Here is a 21707-nt window from a genome sequence, read left to right on the forward strand (position 1 = left end):
AGTCAACAGATGGATTCGTTTGTGAGACAACAACCATCTGCATGAACAGTTCGACGACATTTGCAGCAGCATGGACTATCAGCTCGGAGACCGTGGCTGCGGTTACCCTTGGCGCTGCATCACAGACAGGAGCACCTCCGATGGGGTACTCAATGACGAACCTGGGTGCACGAATGGCAAAACATCATTTTTTTGGATGAATCCAGGTTCTGTTTACAGCATCATGATGGTCGCATCTGTGTTTGGTGACATCGCGGTGAACGCACTTTGGAAGCATGTATCCGTCATCACCATAATAGCGTATCACCCGGCGTGATGGTATGGGGTGCCATTGGTTACACGTCTCGGTCACCTCTTGTTCGCATTGATGGCACTTTGAACAGTGGACGTTACATTTCAGATGTGTTACGACCCGTGGCTCTACCCTTCATTCAATCCCTGTGAAACCCTACATTTCAGCAGGATAATGCACGACCGCGTGTTGCAGGTCCTGTACGGGCCTTTCTGGACACAGAAAATCTTTGACTGCTGCCCTGGCCAGCACATTCTCCAGATCTCTCACCAATTGAAAACATCTGGTCAATGGTGGCCAAGCAACTGGCTCGTCACAATTCGCCAGTCACTACTCTTGATGAACTGTGGTATCGTGTTGAAGCTGCATGGGCAGCTGTACCTGTACACGCCATCTAAGCTCTGTTTGATTCAATGCCCAGGTGTATTACGGCCAGAGGTGGTTGTTCTGGGTACTGATTTCTCAGGATCTATGCACCCAAATTGCGTGAAAATGTAATCACATGTCAGTTCTAGTATAATATATTTGTCCAACGAATACCAGTTTATCATCTGCATTTCTTCTTGGTGTAGCAATTTTAATGGCCAGTAGTGTAATACTGATGTTGGAGGTGAAGGAATGCAAAGAAAAACTGAATTAAATGAAAACAACCAAAGAGAATGTATTTGTAATTTTCTCGAGAAAGAACAAATTTGCAAACTCAGGAAAAGAAAGAAAGTCCTTAATTCATGGAATATTAAAAAAAATTTATGTCAGAAAGAAATTATTTCATGTTCATACTGCAGAAGTCCATCATATATTGGTTATCAAAACTCTGAAAAGCAGTATCAGTTCTATATAAATACTTAAAGAGATAAAGAATATTCAGGGGTAGTATGGTAAATAGTTTTACTAAATTTAAATAGGTAGGTCTGTGAGATTCAGCTACTGAAGATTTTAATACTTGTGTTCACTCATATCCTAAACCATAAATAAATGTCAAGTGTAGAAAGAAAATTGTGAAGGTACAGCAGAGGCAACTTTGCATGTCTGGACTTTTATTGTGTGATGAAATCAGGAATAACTTGAGTAGTTCCACATTTCACTCATATTTTTTCACATGACAGAAATATAAGGTACCTGTCCAAATTCCTGTTGAGTTATAGAAACATTTGTAGTCTCATACACCAATCCTAGCCTGTGTCGCAGATGTTTCCAGATATGCAGTCAATAATCTGTTTGTCATTCATCTCTTGCCTTTACTACTAACCACTTATTTCTCCTTTTGTTGCTTCTCAGCCAAATTACTTTCTCAGTTACTGAGAATGAACAATTTTCAAATGTAATTATGAAATATTTACTACTAATTTACATGTTGCATATCAGATACCACTACTTAGCACAGTGGATAATCCCCCCCCCCCCCCCCCCCCCCACCTTTCCCACAGTAAGCAGGATCACTTGAATTGTGTGTCAATTTGATGGTGCCTTGTTCACCTTGCAAGACAGCCACGTGCTTCTTGTTTTATAAGAGTGTGGTCAGCACACTGTTCAAAATCAGGAATTACAATAATTTTTGGGTACAAAACATGGTTTGATTGGTTTTATTAAAAAGAGAGCACTATGTCAATCAATAATGCGGGAAAACACATTGTTTGTACTGTCAATGGAAAACATTAAAAATCAAAAAAGATGGAAACTTATACAATGATCAGTACTTATTTAAGTCTACAGAAAAGTAAACAATACATATTATACATTTTGAGGTGTTTCTTTTTCTTCTTTAATTTTATGATATGTCAATAATAAAAAATAATAGCAGTCATAATATTTCTGCCTTAGAGTCACATTTAAAAACACATAACGAAAAGGTTCACTCACACACACACATATAGAAAACATGTCTATAATGTAAAAAAAGTAGGAAATGTTTACAAATTTGGCTCTTTTTATATAAATGCTAACTACATCATAACACAATTCTCTTATGAACACCTCACAGGCAATGAACCAAAACACAAATGAACACTTGAGTGCACATATATTTCCTACAAAACAACACAGGTATACATGAAATTTGGAACTATAAAAATAAAAAAAGAAAGGTTTCAAATTAGAGGGGAATTTGGTAATAATGTCCCCAGTGATTGTATGTACGACAAATGTGCGCTTTCCCATTTTGCTCACATATTCTTCTTTCTCTAAATCTTTATTTGGGAATTTATTTTTCATTAAGTAGGCACCATGGAAAATGTTTATGCCATCCAGCTTGCACGATGATGGCACTTTGGGACATTGGGGATGATGTGCAGTTCAGTAACATGCACATTACACACACATACACTCCACTTGTTTAAGTTTGTGTCACTCATCAAAGCTCTAAAAAAAGTTTGTCCATTCACAGGTAAGAGACGTTTCAATATTATTCTTGAGGCAGTATCTGGATATTATATCCAGTTCAGAGTAAATCAAATGTGTAAAATAACAGATGAATGCGAAAACAAAAACAGCAAGTTTACAGAAAATTGGAGAGTTGTCGAATTATTGTCAATGTTTTCCAGCAAATGGAGTGGGAGAACAATAACAGCTATAGTATTTATGTTCATTTTCTTCACCACAGCATCATTAAAATATTGTCCGTCCTTAAAATTTTTCTTAGTTATTTCTCTTGCTAACTTTACTGGACAAACATACTCAAACCCTACTTATTACTCATCTTTCTAAATAAACAGCCATTGACTGCTATGTCTCTCATCATGTTCCACAGTGGTGTTACTGTCAATTCGCATAATGGTCAAATGATCCCAAATACTCCAATGCAGCTCGATAGCAAAACTGGTACTGATCCTGGTGGGAAAAAAGGCATGTAAATATTCACAAAATGAAATGAATTTAAAAACAGCTATTTATTATAACAATCAACATTAATAACAAATAATAATAGTAACAATAATTTCAATAGTTATAGCTATAGAGTTTGAAAACAAGCAGTGGAAAACTTCTACATAGGACTATCACAAAATTAAAAGGGTATCACTACTCAAGTATACTACCTGAGAAATTGACAAATGCAAAACAAAAAAGGCCAGTTGTCCTATTTCAGCTTGTACTAAGTCTCTGACAATCTTACCATTAATGGGATGTTGAATCCTAATCTTAATTACTCATGTTTGCCTGTGTGTTCATCTATTTTCTGTTCACCCCCCCTCCCCCAACTCTAATCACTTAACTACTTTCAATTTGTTCTACTTTTTAGTACATTCTGAACCCATGTTCTTACTCATCTTCTTTCTGTGTGTATCTCTCAGTGGTCACATTCTTAATTATAATTCTTGTCTGTGTTGACTGCTTTCCCTCCAGGTGATGGTCTTCTCCATACTGTTTTCTTTATCTCTGGCTGGCTGCTGCCTGCTCTATTCATATTATTTTATTCTTCAAGTTCCCTCTTAAACATCTTAACTACAGTGTGTAAACTTTTAGATGGCAGACCTCTCCCTAGTTCTAAATCGGCAGAAGTCGGGAGGCTTTGGGAGGCACGCAGTTTCGACTGCTGCCAACATTACGTAGCTGTGTTGTACAAGGTAGCCATTGTTGTCTGCTTCGTTATTGTTTTGCTCTGTGCTGTTCTGCGTGGTTTTATAATTTTTTTTAAACATGTTTGTAAAACGTGTTGCGAATAGTATTAGTAGTGAAGAAATAACAGAAAAAAACGTCATGCCTGACGCGGCACTTTTTCACGAATCTCGATGTTTATCACGTCATATCTCCTGAATTATATGTCGCAAAGAGACATAAATTTGCCGGTGCATTTACTGATATATGTGCGATTAGAGTTAATAGTAACGAAATAATACATTAAAACGTCATGCCTACTGCGGCAGATTTACGGTATGTACTGAGAAAATGTAGTAAGCGACAACCTTTTTTTCTTTCATTATTTTGTGGGGGGGGTGTCAGCAAGAAAAATTTTCGTAAAGGTTTGAAATTGTATGTAACATTTGTTGCTAGTCGCTAAATGCTCTCGTTCTCAAATAGTGGATGCATAAATCTGGGTATTTTCCCGCGGTGGCATTTCGTTGTTTATGACGTCATATCTCCTCAGGAATGTGTCTCATTTCTTTTTTTTGCCTAGGAACCTTCGTGGGCGTACAGAGAACAAATCACCAAAATTTCATCGCAATCGGATGAATGGTTTGGGAACACACAGAGGGCAGACATACATACATTCATTTTTATATATAGAGATTGACAGTTACGTTATACTATATGACCTGCTTAAGTATGAATGAAATAAAATTAAAAAAAAAAAAATTGCGAGCAGTGGGAATCGAATTCGGGTCCGCTGCATGACAAGCCTTGACCTAATTTTTTTAAATCTCATTTTGTTTGTTTTCGTTCATTGTATCTGCTCGGGGCAGACGTCGCAAGACACCCGTTTCAGTTCGTCGTTGATCCATCAACTCAGTTTTTTTATTACAGATGGCAGCTAACCCTCTGACCGAACACACTGAGTTACCGCGCCGGCGTCATGGCAATCGGATGAATGGTTTGTGAGCGCATAGTAGACAAACACACATATATATATGCAGTGCTGGCACTACAAATTGCGCGTCATGCTTACACGACAGCAGACGAAAGGCTTGGAATTAAAACATGCTTTAAATGTTGTTCGTAAACGAAACTGAATTTTAATGTACATGACGATTTCAGTTTCATTTACGAACAACATTTAAAGCATGTTTTAATTCCAAGCCTTTCGTCTGCTTTCGTGTAAGCATGATGCACAATTTGTAGTGCCAGCACTGCAACTGGTAGGCGTGCCTTGTCCCCCCCAACGGCTCCTCTCCCCTCGCCAGCCAATGCTTGCTTCCTCCTCTCCCCGCACTCCCCTCACAACTCTGCCGTCTTACAGTTAACACACTGTATGTGAAGTAGACTAATATACTTCTCTTTTATTTTTAAAATAAAAAAAAGATAAGTTTTTGAACCTTGTCACAGTCAATATTTATTTGGAGAAGGGGAGCTGACATTATCATGATCTCCATTTATAAATGTTTTTGTATTAATTTTCATATTTGTGTTCAATACAATATGAAATATTTCTCCTATGAAGAGGGAAATTGTAAGTTTTATGTGACAATGCTTCTGTATGTAATATGATGTCACCCTATGGGATCTCTCAGCTTTGTAGCCATTTGTCCTTGATGGTACAAAACATTTCATGAGATTAGTTGCTTACGTGATGCAAAGGAAACGAGCCAGCCAAGACAGTCAACAGAGAAGGTGGAATGTGTGTGGAAATCATTCATCAGGAGCTCAAAGAAATCAGTGACATGTGGAAGCTGAGAACTGCAGGTACCAAAGTCAACTGTCAGACATGTTCTACACAAATGTGTGCATGTAAAATCATACCAGCTGCAGTTACACGTACTGACTACTCTGAACAATACCCTTCATCCAGACATTTGCAATGACTTACAGTGGCTAGTGGAGGAATATGGTTTTTCACAGAAGTTGTTTTTCTGTAAGAAAGCCATCTTTCATTTGTCTGGAAAGGTAACATGTCATAACATGCTGTTTTAGATGCATACCATCCACATATGATTTTGAACACATTTGTGACTCATGTAAAGTGAATGTCTTTTGTGCCATGTCCTCTTCAAAAGTTCATGGACCATTTTTCTTTGAGAGGAAAACTGATCAGTTTCATGCACCAGGAGGTCTGGGAGCCACAATTACCCCAAGACATTGGAGAGTCCATTTTGGAGCAAGACAGTAATTCATCACACTTTCTTCCAGACATTCATGATTATCTTAGAGCTGAATTGCCTAACATTAGATTGGACTGGATGTGCTTCTCATCATGCTTCTCCTCTTCTTCAGTGGCCCTTGTGGTTGCCAGACTTAACTCTTCTTAAGGGGTTATGTCAAATAATTTGTGTTCCTGTCTAGACTGCCAAGTAATTTGAAAGAGTTGCAAGGAAGGAAAATTAATGTGGTCGCTGATATCCAACACGATGTGTTGGGATGTGTATGGCAAGAGTTTGACTATCATATTGATGTTTGACGTGTCACTTATGAAGCCCATATTGAGCAACTGCAATGTACGTTAAAAACTTGGAAAGACATTCTATCCACTAGTGTGTCCCTATTTTCTGTACTGTGCAGTCATCTACCCTGGTAGTACTTAAAAGTAACCCTATACATTCACCAAAAATTTAATAGTTATTTATTAGAGTGCCCTGAAACATTTAAATGCCTCATTTTCAGAAGGATTTCGACTTGGCTTATGTTGAGTGTAGGTTAATTCAATGAAGATCTGCATGCAAGAAAATACTGTTACACAAATATGAAAAATACTGCCTGTACATTAATGGTATTGGCTGGTAAAAACTTAAGTAGTAGTTTTAATCACACTGATATGATCTCTGCCAATGAAAACAAAGGACGTAACTTAACCCTGTAGAAATGTTTGTTAAATGGCCTACTTGGGCCATTTTGCATCCAGAGGGATTTGCAAAGTTTTTAATTTCACTGAATATAAGCAGAGTGAACTGAAAAGTGACACCGTGGCAGTAAGTGTCATGTAAGAGAGGAATCATGTTATTATAGGCACATTGTTATTTCAGCAATGAATCTTTGAGGAATGCCGCTTCAACTGAGTACAATAGTAGTTCCTGTTAAGGGCAATTCAGTTTTACAATTTGGATGCTATTTGATGGGCCAAGATACTTGGTTTATGTTCTATCACAGGTAACTAGTACTTTATTAGAGGGCTCGTATCTTCCGTCTGCAGTCTGGAGCCCAAAACAATTACGTATGTATTGGCTTTTATGTTTTCAAGGATAATAGAGCTAACATACACTTTACATCATTCTAACGATTGTATATACAAACCTCTGTCTGAACCATTGCCGGGCGCTGTGTTCGTAGGATCCGAACGGTTTGGAAGACGTCTACAACGCCCTCATACTGCATTCTTTCTAAAACGATACTTAGTGTAATGAATACACCTGTACGGCCTACCCCAGCACTGGAAAAGTAGAATATTACAATTTAGTACACAACAAGGAAATCAAACAAAGGATTACTCACTGGATTAAGACATTTCCCTTAAGTAACTGAAATGTCATTTTTGTACAATATACTGACATAATTATGAGTGTGACATACCTGCAGTGAACAGTAATTGGCCCATCTTGACCAAATTGTTCTTTGGTCTTGTGCACCTGGCCAATGAAATCAATAAAACCATCACCAGACTTTGGCACACCTTGTTCTGGCCAGTCAATGAACTGGAATTGGCGAATGGTGCGAGAACTACCATCACGGGCATCAGTAACCTTGAATTCTCGTAGTATGTACTGAGGCATATTGTATTCTGCTATTGGGTCAACAACAAAACACTGATAACGGACTGACCGGTCACTCGGCCAATACTGGTGACATTTCTCCTAAAAGAAAAAAAAACTGTTAAGTACCTCTATTCACAGCTACTATCAACTCATAGAATAATTGACAATTTAAGATATCTAATTACTTGGTACAGTTTTGTAAATCATACAATTATTTGTTCTGTGGCAGGGACAAACCCTATTATATTATCAATCATATACATATTGCAATGCTATTTCATGAAAATTGGGAAATAATAAAATGGATTAACTCTAAAAGTTTGTGAACTGTCATTCATACTAACTAAATAGAGGGAAGATATTTATTTATTTCCTGTTCGCAAGAGACCTAAGATCACTAAAAGTGAATTACTCGTGTTCTGCATTTGCTGTGCAACATTTCACAATAAGGAGATTGGTGATGATAATGTATTTTCCTGGAGGATGACTAGAATTATATACACTGTGATTGGACTATAGTAGAATGTGCTATCAGCTTTGCTATAACTTTTGCAGAGCATTTTATGTTGGTATGACTATCAATTGGTTATCAACCCAAATGAACGGCCACCACCTAACTGTTGTCAAGAGCAGATTTGATTGCCCAGTGGCACAACATGGTGCCGACACAAGACCGATTTCAGTGGCTGCTTCACAATCAACCACCTAGGTCCTTCCTGCCGAAACCAAACTATCTGAATTATGTAGATGGGAACTGTCCTTGTAATACACCCTTTGATCTTGCAGCCCTCCCTGCTTCAGTATCGGCAAGCAAGCCCCTGATCCACGAATATACTTTCCTCACTCTCCACTCACACGGTCCTCTCCACAGTCTTCCTCTTCCTACTCTTCCTCCACACTATTGTCCCCTCCCAACCCATACCTCACTGTGCACAATGCCTTCCCCCCTGCCTGCACTTTCTTGGTGCCCCTAATGCTGTCTGTTTTTCTTTCATATAGTATAAACTATTATTTAGCATATAGATGAATCTTAGCAGTTTCCAAGTGTCATGTAAAATTCAATCAATTTATATCTGGAATAGTCTGATGAGCAATTACTTAGGAACACTTGCTGTGGCATGTTTCCTGCACTGAAAACAAACTGCAGAATGCTACAAAAGGTTGTTTGTGACTAGCGGCATCAGTGGTGGTCATGCGAGTAGACTACTAAATACAGCTGGCAGCTGGAGCTGCCAAATAATATAGTCATTCTCACTGCTACTTCTTTCACTCTGAGCGTACATTTAGGAAAGTTTGAGGTAAGTGGTAAAATGGTTCCAGGACAAGTGTATCACTGGTAGTGTAGAGTCTTGGAATCATTTATCAGGAACTCGACAGCAAATAATGACAGGCTAATATGGAGGTGTGTACAATATGTTAGTCAGCTTCTACACCAATTTGGAGATTAAAGTTAAGGATTCAGGTACAGAATATATAGAATGATGTTAGGATACCAAAGTAGTATTTTTGATGTTTTGAGCTGCCCAGTACTTTGTGGCACAACATCCAGTGCCACCAAAAGAAAAGCACAACCATTTGACAGCACTCATAGCATTTTTGGAACAACACATTTATGCTTCTGAGGAGAAAAGAGGAAAGGGTTGGAAGAGGTGGGAGGCATGTCACTCAGAAACCAACTAGCAAGGACTAATCTTTTACAAAAAGGGTAGAAGGAAAATGTATCAGAGGAAGTAGGTGCCAGCACATAGCTTAGCATTCTATGCTATGTTGACTTTGCTTCAGGTCGAGTAAGAAGTAATGGTGGTATATTCCCCTATGGGGAATAAACCACAACAGAAGATAGAGAGAACTGTACAAATACCAGTGGGAGGATGCAGGATAGGGGAGGTTTAGGATAATGTCGATTGAGTCTAGGAGAGAGGAATATGTTGCAGAACAAGTACCTATATCAAGCATTCAGGGAATTCTAGGTTGTAAGATCCAAATAGAGTGTGTGGTATAGCAAGCCCCATGGATATATCCAAGGCAGACAGTTCATCTGTATCCACTAGTGTATTTTACCAGTTCTGTGGTGCTCATTCCAGTGCAGAAAGCCTTGCAGAGAACAAATATCAGTTGATAATATCATATAAGCAGTTTCACACTTTTGTCGGCCTTTAATGTTACATGCTGTGCCAGTGCTGAGTAGATGGTAGCTGGATGGTGCATTGAGCAGGTTTTCCAACCACAGTGGTTCCAGGATAGGAATTTTAGGGTATGGATGTTTTTTACTATCTTATTTGTATTATTCTTGTCAGCTGACATGACCTGCACGCACCCCCACCCTGACAAACCACCTGGAATCAGAAGTACTGTTATACCTTTTCTGTTCTTCTTTCGGCTGTACTGGGTGCTTTGTCTCTCTGACTAGCCCTTTGTGATTTTATTGGTTTGCTGAATGGAATTTTCCTTTTTAGGCACTTAACATTCCTTTTTAGGCACTTAACATGTGATATTTTGATGGACCAGTAATGGGTTAATGCTGAGCCAAGGTTATCTGAGTAATGTGCATGAATGAATGTCACATGGATAGTTCCGATGAATAACTGAACTGGATCATTGTCAAACTACCAACAAAGACAAACTGTTGCAGAAACCAATGTAAACTGCCACTAATTCATCTATCAATTACTTCAGTATCCAAACCCGGAATGTGTATACAGTTTTATTCCATTTAAAAAGTTGAAGAACAGCATGTGCAAACATATTTTTAGTCAGTGAAAACAGCTCTCTCCATCCAAGTAACATTCCTGAACTGTCTTGCTAAGAAGGCATCTCCAGGAGTCTTCACAAAGGTATTTCAGAAAATGCAACTTGAGTGAGTATTTTGAAAAGAAAAAAGTTTAAAAATGCAACACTTCTTCTATACTTCTGGTGTGACTATCATAAGCAGTCTTGATCCTGTGCTGATATCTGTGGGAGAAGTTAACAGTACAAAACTGATAGTGTACTGTGAATCTGATCAGAAATCTGTCATGGATATTGTCATTAGTGTCCCATAATATAGCATAATTATGGTGAATGATGTTAACAACTTTCAATATAAATACACAATAATTTTATACAATGTGAGTTACTGTATTTCAGAAAAAAAGTAATATAAAAGGTTAATACATACCCTTCCCATCTCTTTAAGCTTTGTCAGCATTACAACAATTGTGGAATTGTGTTCCCACAGCATGCGCCAGAAGTCTTCTGTCGTATCAACTAGTGGACCCTGAGTGGCTATATAAGCTGAACGATATCGGTAGCCATCAATAAAACTAGCATTTATGTAGTCAGATCCTTCAACACCTCTGACTGGTGTTAGGCAAACACGAGTGGCCTCGAATGGCAAGATGTGGACAAGACGGTTTTTATGCTTGTTGCAGGCCAGGTTTGCACTGATGAAGCGTGTTGAATCAGCCTTGATGTTGGACAGTTTCTACAAAAAAGAATAGTATTTGCTTATATATGCACATGTTGTACAGAGGGAAACATTGCAAACATGATGAAAAAAATTATTTTGATTGCAATCAATAATAATGTTCTCATTTACACTGTAATCCACATTTCTGTATAATATTTAGTAGCAAAATCTGATTTTAGTCTTTTCATAATAGAAATAATCATATTCGGCTTAATAATATAAATACACAATAATTTTATACAATGTGAGTTACTGTATTTCAGAAAAAAAGTAATATAAAAGGTTAATACAAACCCTTCCCATCTCTTTAAGCTTTGTCAGTAAAATCCAGAATGGAGAGAGATAAATGGCTCAAAAAACGTTTTGTAACAATCTCATGACTTGAATACCTCTCTCTCTCTCTCTCTCTCTCTCTTTCTTTCTTTTTTTTTAATCCAAAACCTCTTTCTCAATACCCTTTTGACCACAAGAAACTGCTATGTACAGCCAATGAGTCATCTCAGTGCAATTCAGTAGAGGGCATAGTGTCTCTAATTCAGTTCTGTCAACATGTCTTGGAGGATCGCTTCAGGCTTAGACTGTGCACACAGAGTAACTTGCCAGCAAAAAGGAGCATCTGTATGGTGTGTTTCCCACCACACTGGCATCACAAAGATGATGTTCAAACAACTTCGTGTGATACGAAACACTGAAAAACTGCCATGTAGTGTCTTCTGTGATCAATAACACCAGTTGATGACCACTACCAAAAAATTATGGCTGTAAGTTACTCTGAGGAGAATGCAACAGAACAGTGAGCTGCCATTTTGCAGACAACTGGAACAGCTGTGTTAACCCTGCCTCAACACAATCAACTGGACCTCTAGGCATAGCATATCAAAAACAGCATAAACTACCCAGCAGCATAGTAAACAAAGAAGGCAGGAAAGGGAACACCTGAAAGGGAACCTGGATCAATAGCATCAAGTTTCCTTTAGTAATGAGTGAAGAATTTCTCCAACACCTGCCAACTGTTGTAGAACAGTGTAAAGGCAGCCAGGCAGTAGCAGCCACCAGCAGGGTTCAGCAGGGAGATGAGTCAGTCACGTTTTTGACCAGTACTGTGCATAAATATCAAACATGTCTAGTCATTATCAGTGGTAATTTCAGGGCTATGCAGAATGTGCACAGGATTCTCCAAGCTACCCTTCAGCCCTACAGTCAACATCTTCATGATGGGTTTGTCTTTTATGTTGATAATCCACAGGCAAATGGCATCCCACTCATGAACATCTTCATCTAGGAAGCAGAAAGTGATCAAATGGAAGGCCTCCAGTTTCTTCTGACATGAGCATGATTGAGAGTGCTTGGAATCAGCTGAAATGAGTAGTGCGTTGTCACATAAACCTCCTCACACCCCAGACGACAAAAGAACGACTTGCACTGAAGAGAAAGACAAGCTCAAACAACAACATATTGGCCACTTTGTTGATGGCTTGCCAACGACGGCCCGAGTGTGTTACGACATGTGAGGTAGAGCAACACAATATTGAATCTAAGCCAGTATATGTTCACAGATATGAAGGTGGTGAAAAACTTTGTTTGAGTAGTTAATGTATAAGGGTACAGATTATTTATCAAACATAGAACGTGCTGAACAATGAACAACCCTGTAAAACATGGGGCAAAGGCTTAGCTTTCAGACAAAGTCCTTTAACAGAGCTATCACATAGACTACACAACAATCACTGCTGCCTCCTGACACTGTCACCTTACGTTTGACAATGAGTGTGGTATTGAGAGAGAAGCAGTTGAATGTGTATGTTTATTGCTCCAGAGATGAGCACTTTCTGATTGGTAAACTTTTGTTCACTGCTCAGCACGTCTATTTCATGAGTAGGGATATACATAGTGAGTTGCATACATAACACCTCTTTTATTTCATGAATGGTCCAAGATATTGAAGGTTTTTGGCAAATGACAGTATGCAGAGGGGCACATAATTTTGTAGTATGGTTAACCCTCTTAACTTTTGGATCAGCCAAAGACATTAAAGCAAGTATGTTTCTCTCTCTCTCTCTCTCTCTCTCTCTCTCTCTCTCTCTCTCTAAAGAAGCATTATGGTTTTAAGCAGCAATAGAAACCTCTTGAAAATACAAGTCCAATGATATAACTATTGTTAATGTTCACATTGAAACTTTTCACTGAAGTACCTGAGGGATGTGCAAAATTTGGAAAGCAAGACTGTTGGAATCAGCTATTGTAGTGTAAAATTTATTTCCTCTAGGCTCTTCTTTTTATGACATAGACAAAGGGTAAGCTACGATTTTTGTAAATGGAGCTATATGCTAACTGTAGAGGCTTAGGAAAAACTTTCAAATGTGTCTATTTTCCCAGGTTCAAGTGAACAGCTTTTGCGGAAACAGCTGCATTTTCACCATTTAGTTAAGGCTGCTCTTGGCTACTTACTTGTCACCACTCAACTAAGACAGAGATGAAAATGGCCCCTTTCCACAGACAAAAGGAACTACCATCTTAAATTCTATATTTGTGAAATGATTATCTAGCTCGTCTTTGACTGGAAATGCTGGAATGCTTCTTATAGGGAAATCACAAGTTGTTGGACAACTGTGACTACAGGTAATAATCAAAATTGTAATCAAATGGCATAACAATCAATGCATAAACCATTTTACTCATAATGATCCCGTAACCACCCATCATCTACAAACTAAATACTTATCTTAATAAAACACAGCTTTACATGTCACTTAAGCATGTGCTCAGACTGTTTCCCAATGACTGAGAAACATATTTGGAAATGCCATTTGAGAGTTATATAAACCTTATATCAGTGGATGGTAAGATAGCATATGCTGTGGTGATTCATTGACACATACTGTCCGCATAGGTGGGGCTTCGTGGCAGATTGCATTCTCAAGTGCTTCTGACATCTGCAATCAGAACAGATAACCCTCTACTTCCATGCTGGTCTGGCAGCATTTCCTTTACATTCACCATATACAAATAATACTTCTAACTTCTCATTGGTATACATGTCTGTGCATATAGAATGCTGAAGCAGAAATAAGCTGCCAATAGACAAGGCGTTACCTGTTAGATCTCAGTGCATATATGTAAACAGTGAAAATTCTCAATATGATGAAACAGCCTGGGTTAAGGGTCTCTCTTGGCAATGTGTACACTCCAATGGCTGATTTTAGCTGCCTTTCAATTTTAGCACATTTTGCAAAAAGTTTAATTGCCAACATTAACATGCATTAGTCACAGCAGTCATATTTTCAAGAGTTTTCATATGCCACGTGACATAGTTCTGCACTATTTTTCAGAGCTGCTGCTAATGCTCACCTTGAACTCCAGTTCCATTCCTGTAATATTTTCACCTGGCTCAGTCTGCATGAGCTTCTGGATATGTGTGTGCAGATTACGAGCTGGAACTTCCGTATTACCTACAATTACCGCTTCAAGTAGTGCATCATGAATGAAAATATATTGGTCCTCCGTCTGAAAAGGTGTAAGAAACAGGATTAGGAATCAGTGTTGTTGTTATTTTAATTATGTCACTGTCAGTTTACATCCATATTCTATCTCTCTCTCTCTCTGTCTCCTTTCTTACATTCTAATTAACACAAGAAAAAACTGGTAGCTCTATTTTGCCAAAATACTTTATTAATCAATCACCATACAACACACTGGTGGAAATTTTAGTGCTTTTTTTTTTTTATAAAAGGGTGTGGCCTGTGTGTTCTTTTTCAGTCTCTGTGAAGAGTTTTCTGTGCAAGCAATGCACACTAAATTATGTTCAGAGTGAAACTAATTAACTTTTAAATTTAGTACACAACACAAAAACAGATGCTCTATAGTCGAAGTGGTCTTGTTTAGTTATGAATTTTGGCTGCCTTTCAATGCCACTTGCATTAATTACTACATCACTTCCTCAACTGTAACAATGGGTTTGACTGTTCTTTGTGATGAAAAATTTGAAAACATATTGTGAGTCTTATTTTGTTATTGTCTATTTTGTTCCTGTGTTTATTTGAGTCCCTTGTAGCTGACAGTGTTTCAAATAACATCTATATGTTTGTGATTCTATATTTTGCTTTTATCTAAGGTATACCAGGTACTGTTTTTTTTTTTTTTTTTTTTTTTTTTTTTCTCCAGAGATTCCTCAGATTGCTAATGTGCCAAGAGTGATCTTTACCCTCTCAAATTATTAAGCCAGGAATAAAAAAAACAGCAATAACTATATGTGGCTTGTAGTCCATGTGCTATTTCATCAAAATCTGTGGAAATTTAAAGAAGTCAAATATGTTTACAGAACTTGTATTAATATGACAGTCCCCCAAAATATAAGGCCAGTGAGAAAGTGTCACATCAAATGTAGTATCTGCCTGATTTTATGATTTGACAGGTTTCTTTTGAGAAGCACTGTAAAAGTTAATTTTACTTAGGAACATTTGGGTAGAGCTGAAGTGTTGACTTGTTGACACACACACACACACACACACACACACACACACACACACACACACACAAAATTTAAAAAAAATGCTATTTTTTGGAAGAAATCCTTTGATGAGCTGTAGAACACACACACACACACACACACACACACACACACACACACACACCTGTGCACCTGTATTGTGTTGGCTGGGTGCACAACACTGGGTTTGCAGTTCAATAGGTGGGCTGTGCGGTGGGGATGTTGAGGAGGATGGGGGGGAGTTGGGAGGCAGAGCCAGGAATCAGGAGGAGCAGTTGGGGATGGGTAGCTATCGGCTCCGAGGGAGGCAGCAAGTGTGCAGGATAGAAACACAGAAGGAGAGGTGGTGGGTGAATGGGCTAGACATGCAACACACAGTCACCAGAGCCAATAAGGTGTGTCGCTTGATGGAGATGATGCGGATGTTCCCCATATGCTGGTGTGTCTCATGATTAAGATGATGTGGAGATTCCTCATATCCTCTAACCATCAGTTTCCACTTCCTCTATCTTGTCACCCCCTCCCAATCTAAGCCTCCACATCATCTTCGTGTGCCTCATCTCACCGGCTCCAGTGTCCATGTATCACATGACAAGTCCACGCACAAAACACCTCTTTCTCCTATATTGTGCTCTAGCTTCTCACAGGAGTTATTCCAAAAGCTAGCAGAGTTTTCATTCTTTTTTGTGTGTACATCAACGATTCAATGCTTCTACAGCTTGGTGAGTGATCTCTTTTACTTGTAAAGTATTTACATAAAAGATAATGTGCTGGTAGAGTCAACTTCCTTAGCTTGTGAACTAGAATCTCCATAGCAAATAAGCCACAACTGCAGGAACCAGTAAATTCATGAGGAAAAATACTGTCAGGCAGGAAGAACTGGAAGAATGGAAATAGCAGTATTCTTCTGCTGAGAAGAAATGGTGATGATCTCAGGGCACAAAAACAGTCTATTACATCACAAGATATTAGAAAAAGTACATATTTTTCAATTAATTTGTAGCACATTTAATTAAAAGTAGTTACACTGTGAACATAACATAATATCAATAAGCCCTTGCATACTCACCTGAACCATGTAGTTGCGTTGAGCCCTGAGACAAGTTACATGACCATATATATCTAACATTTTTTCATGCTTCAGTCGCTCCAGCATTGAATCTATAACTATAAAACAACCAGTGCGTCCAACGCCAGCACTGGAAACAAAAAGTTGTCATGCGTCATGTATCAAAATTCATAATAAATGGTTTTAATTTGCATGTTTATACTGCACAGTTGGATAAGTTGACAAGTACCTGCAGTGAACTATCATTGGACCAGCCTCTGGGGGATTCATATTTCGGACACGGCGTAGGAACTGTAAGAAAGGTGCTGGGTGATCTGGGACACCATGATCAGGCCAAGCAGTAAATTGAAATTGTTTTACTTCTCTCCTCTCTTGGTGGCCACCCTGACAAACAAACAGTTTAATATTATACATTTGTTGCCATTTAGGAACAAAAGATCTTTATAAGAAATACAAAATGTGGAGAAGAAGAACTTTCTGTTGCTGCATACCTTATGGATCTGAAAGGTACGAATGCAATATGTTGCCAACTCCTGAACATCACTGATAGTAACAGTCATTGTGCCATATGTTTCTGTCCCTCGCGAAGGCCAGTACTGATCACACTTAATACGTGTGCGTTCTTCTAACTTAGTCATCATAACTATTGTTGCTGAACGTAATTCCCAGCACATCCGCCAGAAATCTCCAAATGTTTCTTGAAGGGGACCCTAAAATGTTAATGTGTGAGTAAGCAAGTGAAATGCTGTGCTATATTAACATTAAATATTTCAAAATTGAAAATTAATAGATCTCAGTACAGCCAATGCGTTCAAAGAGCTCAGAGAATCATGACAGTATGACTTAGAAATTTACATGTTTGCATTATACTAGTTATGTCATAATATCATACAGTGAAAAATAGTTTAAATTTGCATTTTGTTATTTATTTGTTTAAAACGGTGAAACTACAAAGAAATCCTTCAAAGTGGACTATCTATTGTGAAGGAAGCGATGATAGATTTTAATATCTATAATGTGTTCATGTCATTAGAGACAGAGCACTGGTTGAGTTGGAGAAATATTGGGAATGTACTGTCCCAGCTTTCATATGACTTGATTAAAGGAAACTTCAGAATAAAATCAGAATTGGCAGTTTGTAATTTGAGACTCAGACTCAGTCAGCCCAAACAGGAGTCTTATGTCTTAACCACTGAACCACATTATGTGGTGGGAGTTGGTTGTTTTTATTTGCTTGTCTGATGGAAGTCTCCTGAAAACAGATGCTGCAGAAAAATGTAGTTCTTTTTGCTTCACAGTAAAAGTGTAAGCCAGGTGTAGATGTGGTTTCTATCTTTTGTTTACTGAGTGAATGTTTTATGTTCTGCTGAACAAATTTATTTGCAACAGATATGTTGGCATTTTATCTAGATTCTGTTGTAAGAATTTCAAATTCTAAACTCCAAAGATTACATGTACTTTATATGAGAGATAAATGTTTATCTTCACTGAACCATGTGTCTGAAATAGTATTTTATTGTTACTTAAGTATCCATCCAATTGGGTGCAAAGCATGGGGCACTGTCACTCAGTTTTCTGTTGCATTTGCATTACATACAAAATTCTTTACAATTAAATTTTTTTCACGTTAAGATCTAAAGTCACTTGTAAACTTCTAAAAACTGTGCTATTTTCACTGTTGATTGTGTAATGACCGTCTGTCAAATAAATAATTGTCATTTCATACAACTTACCTGGGTTGCTACATAAGCATTATGCTTTCTATAGCCATCACAATAATTTGCATTGATGTAATCGCTCCCAGGAATGCCATCTAATGGTTGAAGGATGACACGTGAATGGTCATAAGCAATAACATTTGCATATCTGTTCTTTGGCTTATTAATTTCCATGTTGGAATGGTCCCATGTAAATGTCTGTCCTGGCTCTATTGACTGGAAAAAAATTCCATGTAAGTGAAGAAATTCTCGGTATCATTAATGGATATAAATATGCTGTGAGTGTGATTTTTTTTTTTTTTTGTCTGTACAGTGTTTCATAACAACAAGACTAAAAACAACATTGCCCCAACCTGTAATAGTACTTTAATTTTCCAGTGCTTCTGTTATTGTATGCACTTGTCACAAAAGTTTACAAAATTCATGTTTAATCAGAATGACAGTACATGTGTTGCTATTTTGCCAGCCAATGATACTGAAGTGCTGCTATCTGTTAAAGTCACCTGATAATTTGGCAATTTTATGTTCACATCTCTATTACTAGCATGATGAGACTTCTAAAATATTATGAATTTTGTTCAGTTTTTGTAGACAAAAGTTTGTAGATCTTACCTCATACTCTTGTGAGAATTTTAGGTTGTCATTAGCCTTCAGACGTTCAATGTGGTTTGCCAGCTCAGAGATTGGTATAGGAGGATGTGAAATCATACCAGGAGTCTGAAAGTTCTGGCGGCGCATTTCAACAGGATCAGTTGGTGCGTGGCTGGTGCCAATATCAGCTGCCATAAGAGGCCGTGTTACTGCTGCTTGGTCAGGAGCCTTGCAAGGCTGCCTTCGTCTGCAAACAGTGGAATTCTGAGCTTGTACAACACTATGTATGAGACAACATGTGCAAAGCTAAATTTTTCACACTATACTATAAAACATGTCTGTTTCTGTAAAATAAAGTACAAGTATTTCATGCTGCAAAAACTTAATTACATCATTTACAACAATTATAAATGCCACAAATTTTGCATCTTTAGGTTTTATGTTAAAGGGAATGTATGCAAAAATTTCATCATTAATAATTTATTCATCATTTCTTGCTTCACAGTTTTTTGGTTTTACTTCATATTATCGATTACATGGAAGTGAAGTGCAGCCTTTATTAAATATCTAACAAAACAAAATTATTTTGATAGCTGCGGTCAAGTATATTGAACTGGATACATTGTGCACCAGGTTGATAGAACTATTAGTATATTAAATGTCAGTGATGATACCACAATTTTCATATTGTTTTTATAGCTACAATTAATCATATTTTAATAACTACATTCTCACTACTACTGAGATGTCATACTAAACCTTAAGTTACTTCCTGGACTTACTCACTTTTTAATAATAAACAGCAACATGAAACAGATGGACAGCATAAGAGCAGCGATAATAGGACCTATGACCCAGACCATGCCTGCTTCTTCAGTGTTGCTCTTCATTGATACATCTGAGTTGTCAGGAGGAATGTTAGGATCTGGTCTTAACGGTGGGTCCCCTGGAGGCACTTCACGCATATCCAGTGATAAATATTCAGAGAATGGGCTTGATGTGTACAGGTGCTGCAAAAGGGTAACATTGTATAGTAATATCTATGATACAACATGACAACATGATAAATCATTAATTCGTGAAATGTTCTAAGTTGCATACCTTCTGAGGAGTGTCCACAATAGCTCTCACAAAAATGCGATAACGTTTACCTCGTTCTAATTTCCGATTAACAAAACCTTCATATGTTTCACCATTTCCGAGATGAAAAGTATATGGCATGCTACGAAGGGAAAATTTTCCAGCAATGTATGGCGCATTTTCTCTTTCAGGCTTTGTTCCTTTGTTAGATATAAGCTGAAACCAAAAGAAATACTACAATTACAATCATAGTTATTACCAAACTAACGAATTCTTAGTGCAATACTAACCCATTTGCTTCATAATATTTTACAACTTACTGGTAATTGAGCATAATTATATATAGCTCTCATCCAGTGTCTCAAACTTCCTCTCCACATGATTCTTTGGTGCACATGACAAACAAAGAGTATATCTTTATAAAGATTTTTTGGAGGAGACTGTATTATTAAATTTAAACTCTTGGAGTGTTCAATAAATGCCCACACTCTTTTTCATTTCATGACAGGAGTTTAATAGGGTACAAAATTATGTCAAACTACATAAACAGAAATGCCAGAAAAATTTGAAGGAAATGGACTTTGGACATTGTGTAGAAAAAATGGTAATAGAGTCCTCATGTTTCATGCACAGTGTTGTTACAGTTATTGCATCATTAGAACCAACCCTGTCATTCTCATAACTCAGGATTGGTGATAATTAGTGGTTTAAGGGCACTCAACTACAGATTATCAGCACCATTATTATAATTAGAGACTATAAGTAGAGACAAATATGAATACAGCATTTAAAACATTATAAACGAGGTAAAATGCAACACTGCTTGAGATTCCTTGTCAGCCAAAAGGAAGACTGACCAAAGAAAACCAGACAAGTGTGGAAAATGAACTCAAGTGAATAGGAACCAAATTATGTATATACAGGATGACATAGAATAATGGGAATGTTTCAAATGAGTAGTGGCAGCAATGGGCAGATGGCAGCACTGTGGGTACCTGACAGATAGCGAGTAAACAGTCCGCCATTTCAGCAATCATGAATCAGTGGAATGGACAACAGCAGGCGTTAGCCATAAAAATGTTTTATAAAAACAATGATAGTTTGGTAGCGGCGCAGAGGGAGTTTAGATTTTTTATAATTTAGGACATCATGATGACGTTCCGTCGAAACACATGATAAAATGTTGGATTTATAACTTTGAAGAGACAGGATCTGCCCTCAAGAAGAAACCAACTGAATGACCAAGAAATGTGCATTCTCCAAAGAAAATTGATGTTGTACGCAAGTCTGTCTTATGGAGCCCACGGCATTCAATTCGTAAGCAAGTACAGTGGTTGGAATGTCCTGGGAGAGCGTTCACAGAATTCTTCATCTTGGTTTAAAACTTCATCCGTACAAACTACAGATGGTGCAACAATTTAAGGACAACAATTACTGGTTACGATTCGGATTCCGTCAACAAATGATAACAAAAATAAACATTGATGATGAATTTCTGAACAAGTTGTGAATGTCAGATGAGGCACATTTTCATGTCACAGGTTATGTGAATAAACAGAACTACCGTTACTGGGCAAACACAATTCCTCATGATGTTCGTGAGTGCCCTTTACATGCTACTAAAGTGACAGTATGGTGTGGTGTTCCATCACATAGGATCATCGGACTGTATTTTTTCACAAATGAACA

At 37.8% G+C, this 21707-nt stretch overlaps 1 protein-coding gene across 1 annotated transcript in view; it reads right to left on the bottom strand.

Moving 5' to 3' along the window:
* Nucleotides 1-1884: 1884 nt before the first annotated feature.
* LOC126473517 (tyrosine-protein phosphatase Lar) overlaps nucleotides 1885-21707 on the bottom strand; it is a 591250-nt gene continuing 571427 nt past the window's right edge. Inside the window, exons 21-32 of the mRNA XM_050100619.1 lie at nucleotides 20040-20234; nucleotides 19725-19948; nucleotides 18960-19185; nucleotides 18363-18563; nucleotides 17121-17339; nucleotides 16859-17013; nucleotides 16630-16759; nucleotides 14423-14578; nucleotides 10784-11089; nucleotides 7445-7725; nucleotides 7169-7304; nucleotides 1885-3118 (exon numbers count right to left, since the gene is read on the bottom strand). Coding sequence (XP_049956576.1) covers nucleotides 3050-3118; nucleotides 7169-7304; nucleotides 7445-7725; nucleotides 10784-11089; nucleotides 14423-14578; nucleotides 16630-16759; nucleotides 16859-17013; nucleotides 17121-17339; nucleotides 18363-18563; nucleotides 18960-19185; nucleotides 19725-19948; nucleotides 20040-20234 — 2298 coding nt within the window. The 3' untranslated portion in view covers nucleotides 1885-3049. The remainder of the gene's footprint in view (nucleotides 3119-7168; nucleotides 7305-7444; nucleotides 7726-10783; nucleotides 11090-14422; nucleotides 14579-16629; nucleotides 16760-16858; nucleotides 17014-17120; nucleotides 17340-18362; nucleotides 18564-18959; nucleotides 19186-19724; nucleotides 19949-20039; nucleotides 20235-21707) is intronic.

Source organism: Schistocerca serialis, chromosome 4 (assembly GCF_023864345.2).
Source record: "Schistocerca serialis cubense isolate TAMUIC-IGC-003099 chromosome 4, iqSchSeri2.2, whole genome shotgun sequence".
NCBI classification, from domain to species: domain Eukaryota; kingdom Metazoa; phylum Arthropoda; class Insecta; order Orthoptera; family Acrididae; genus Schistocerca; species Schistocerca serialis.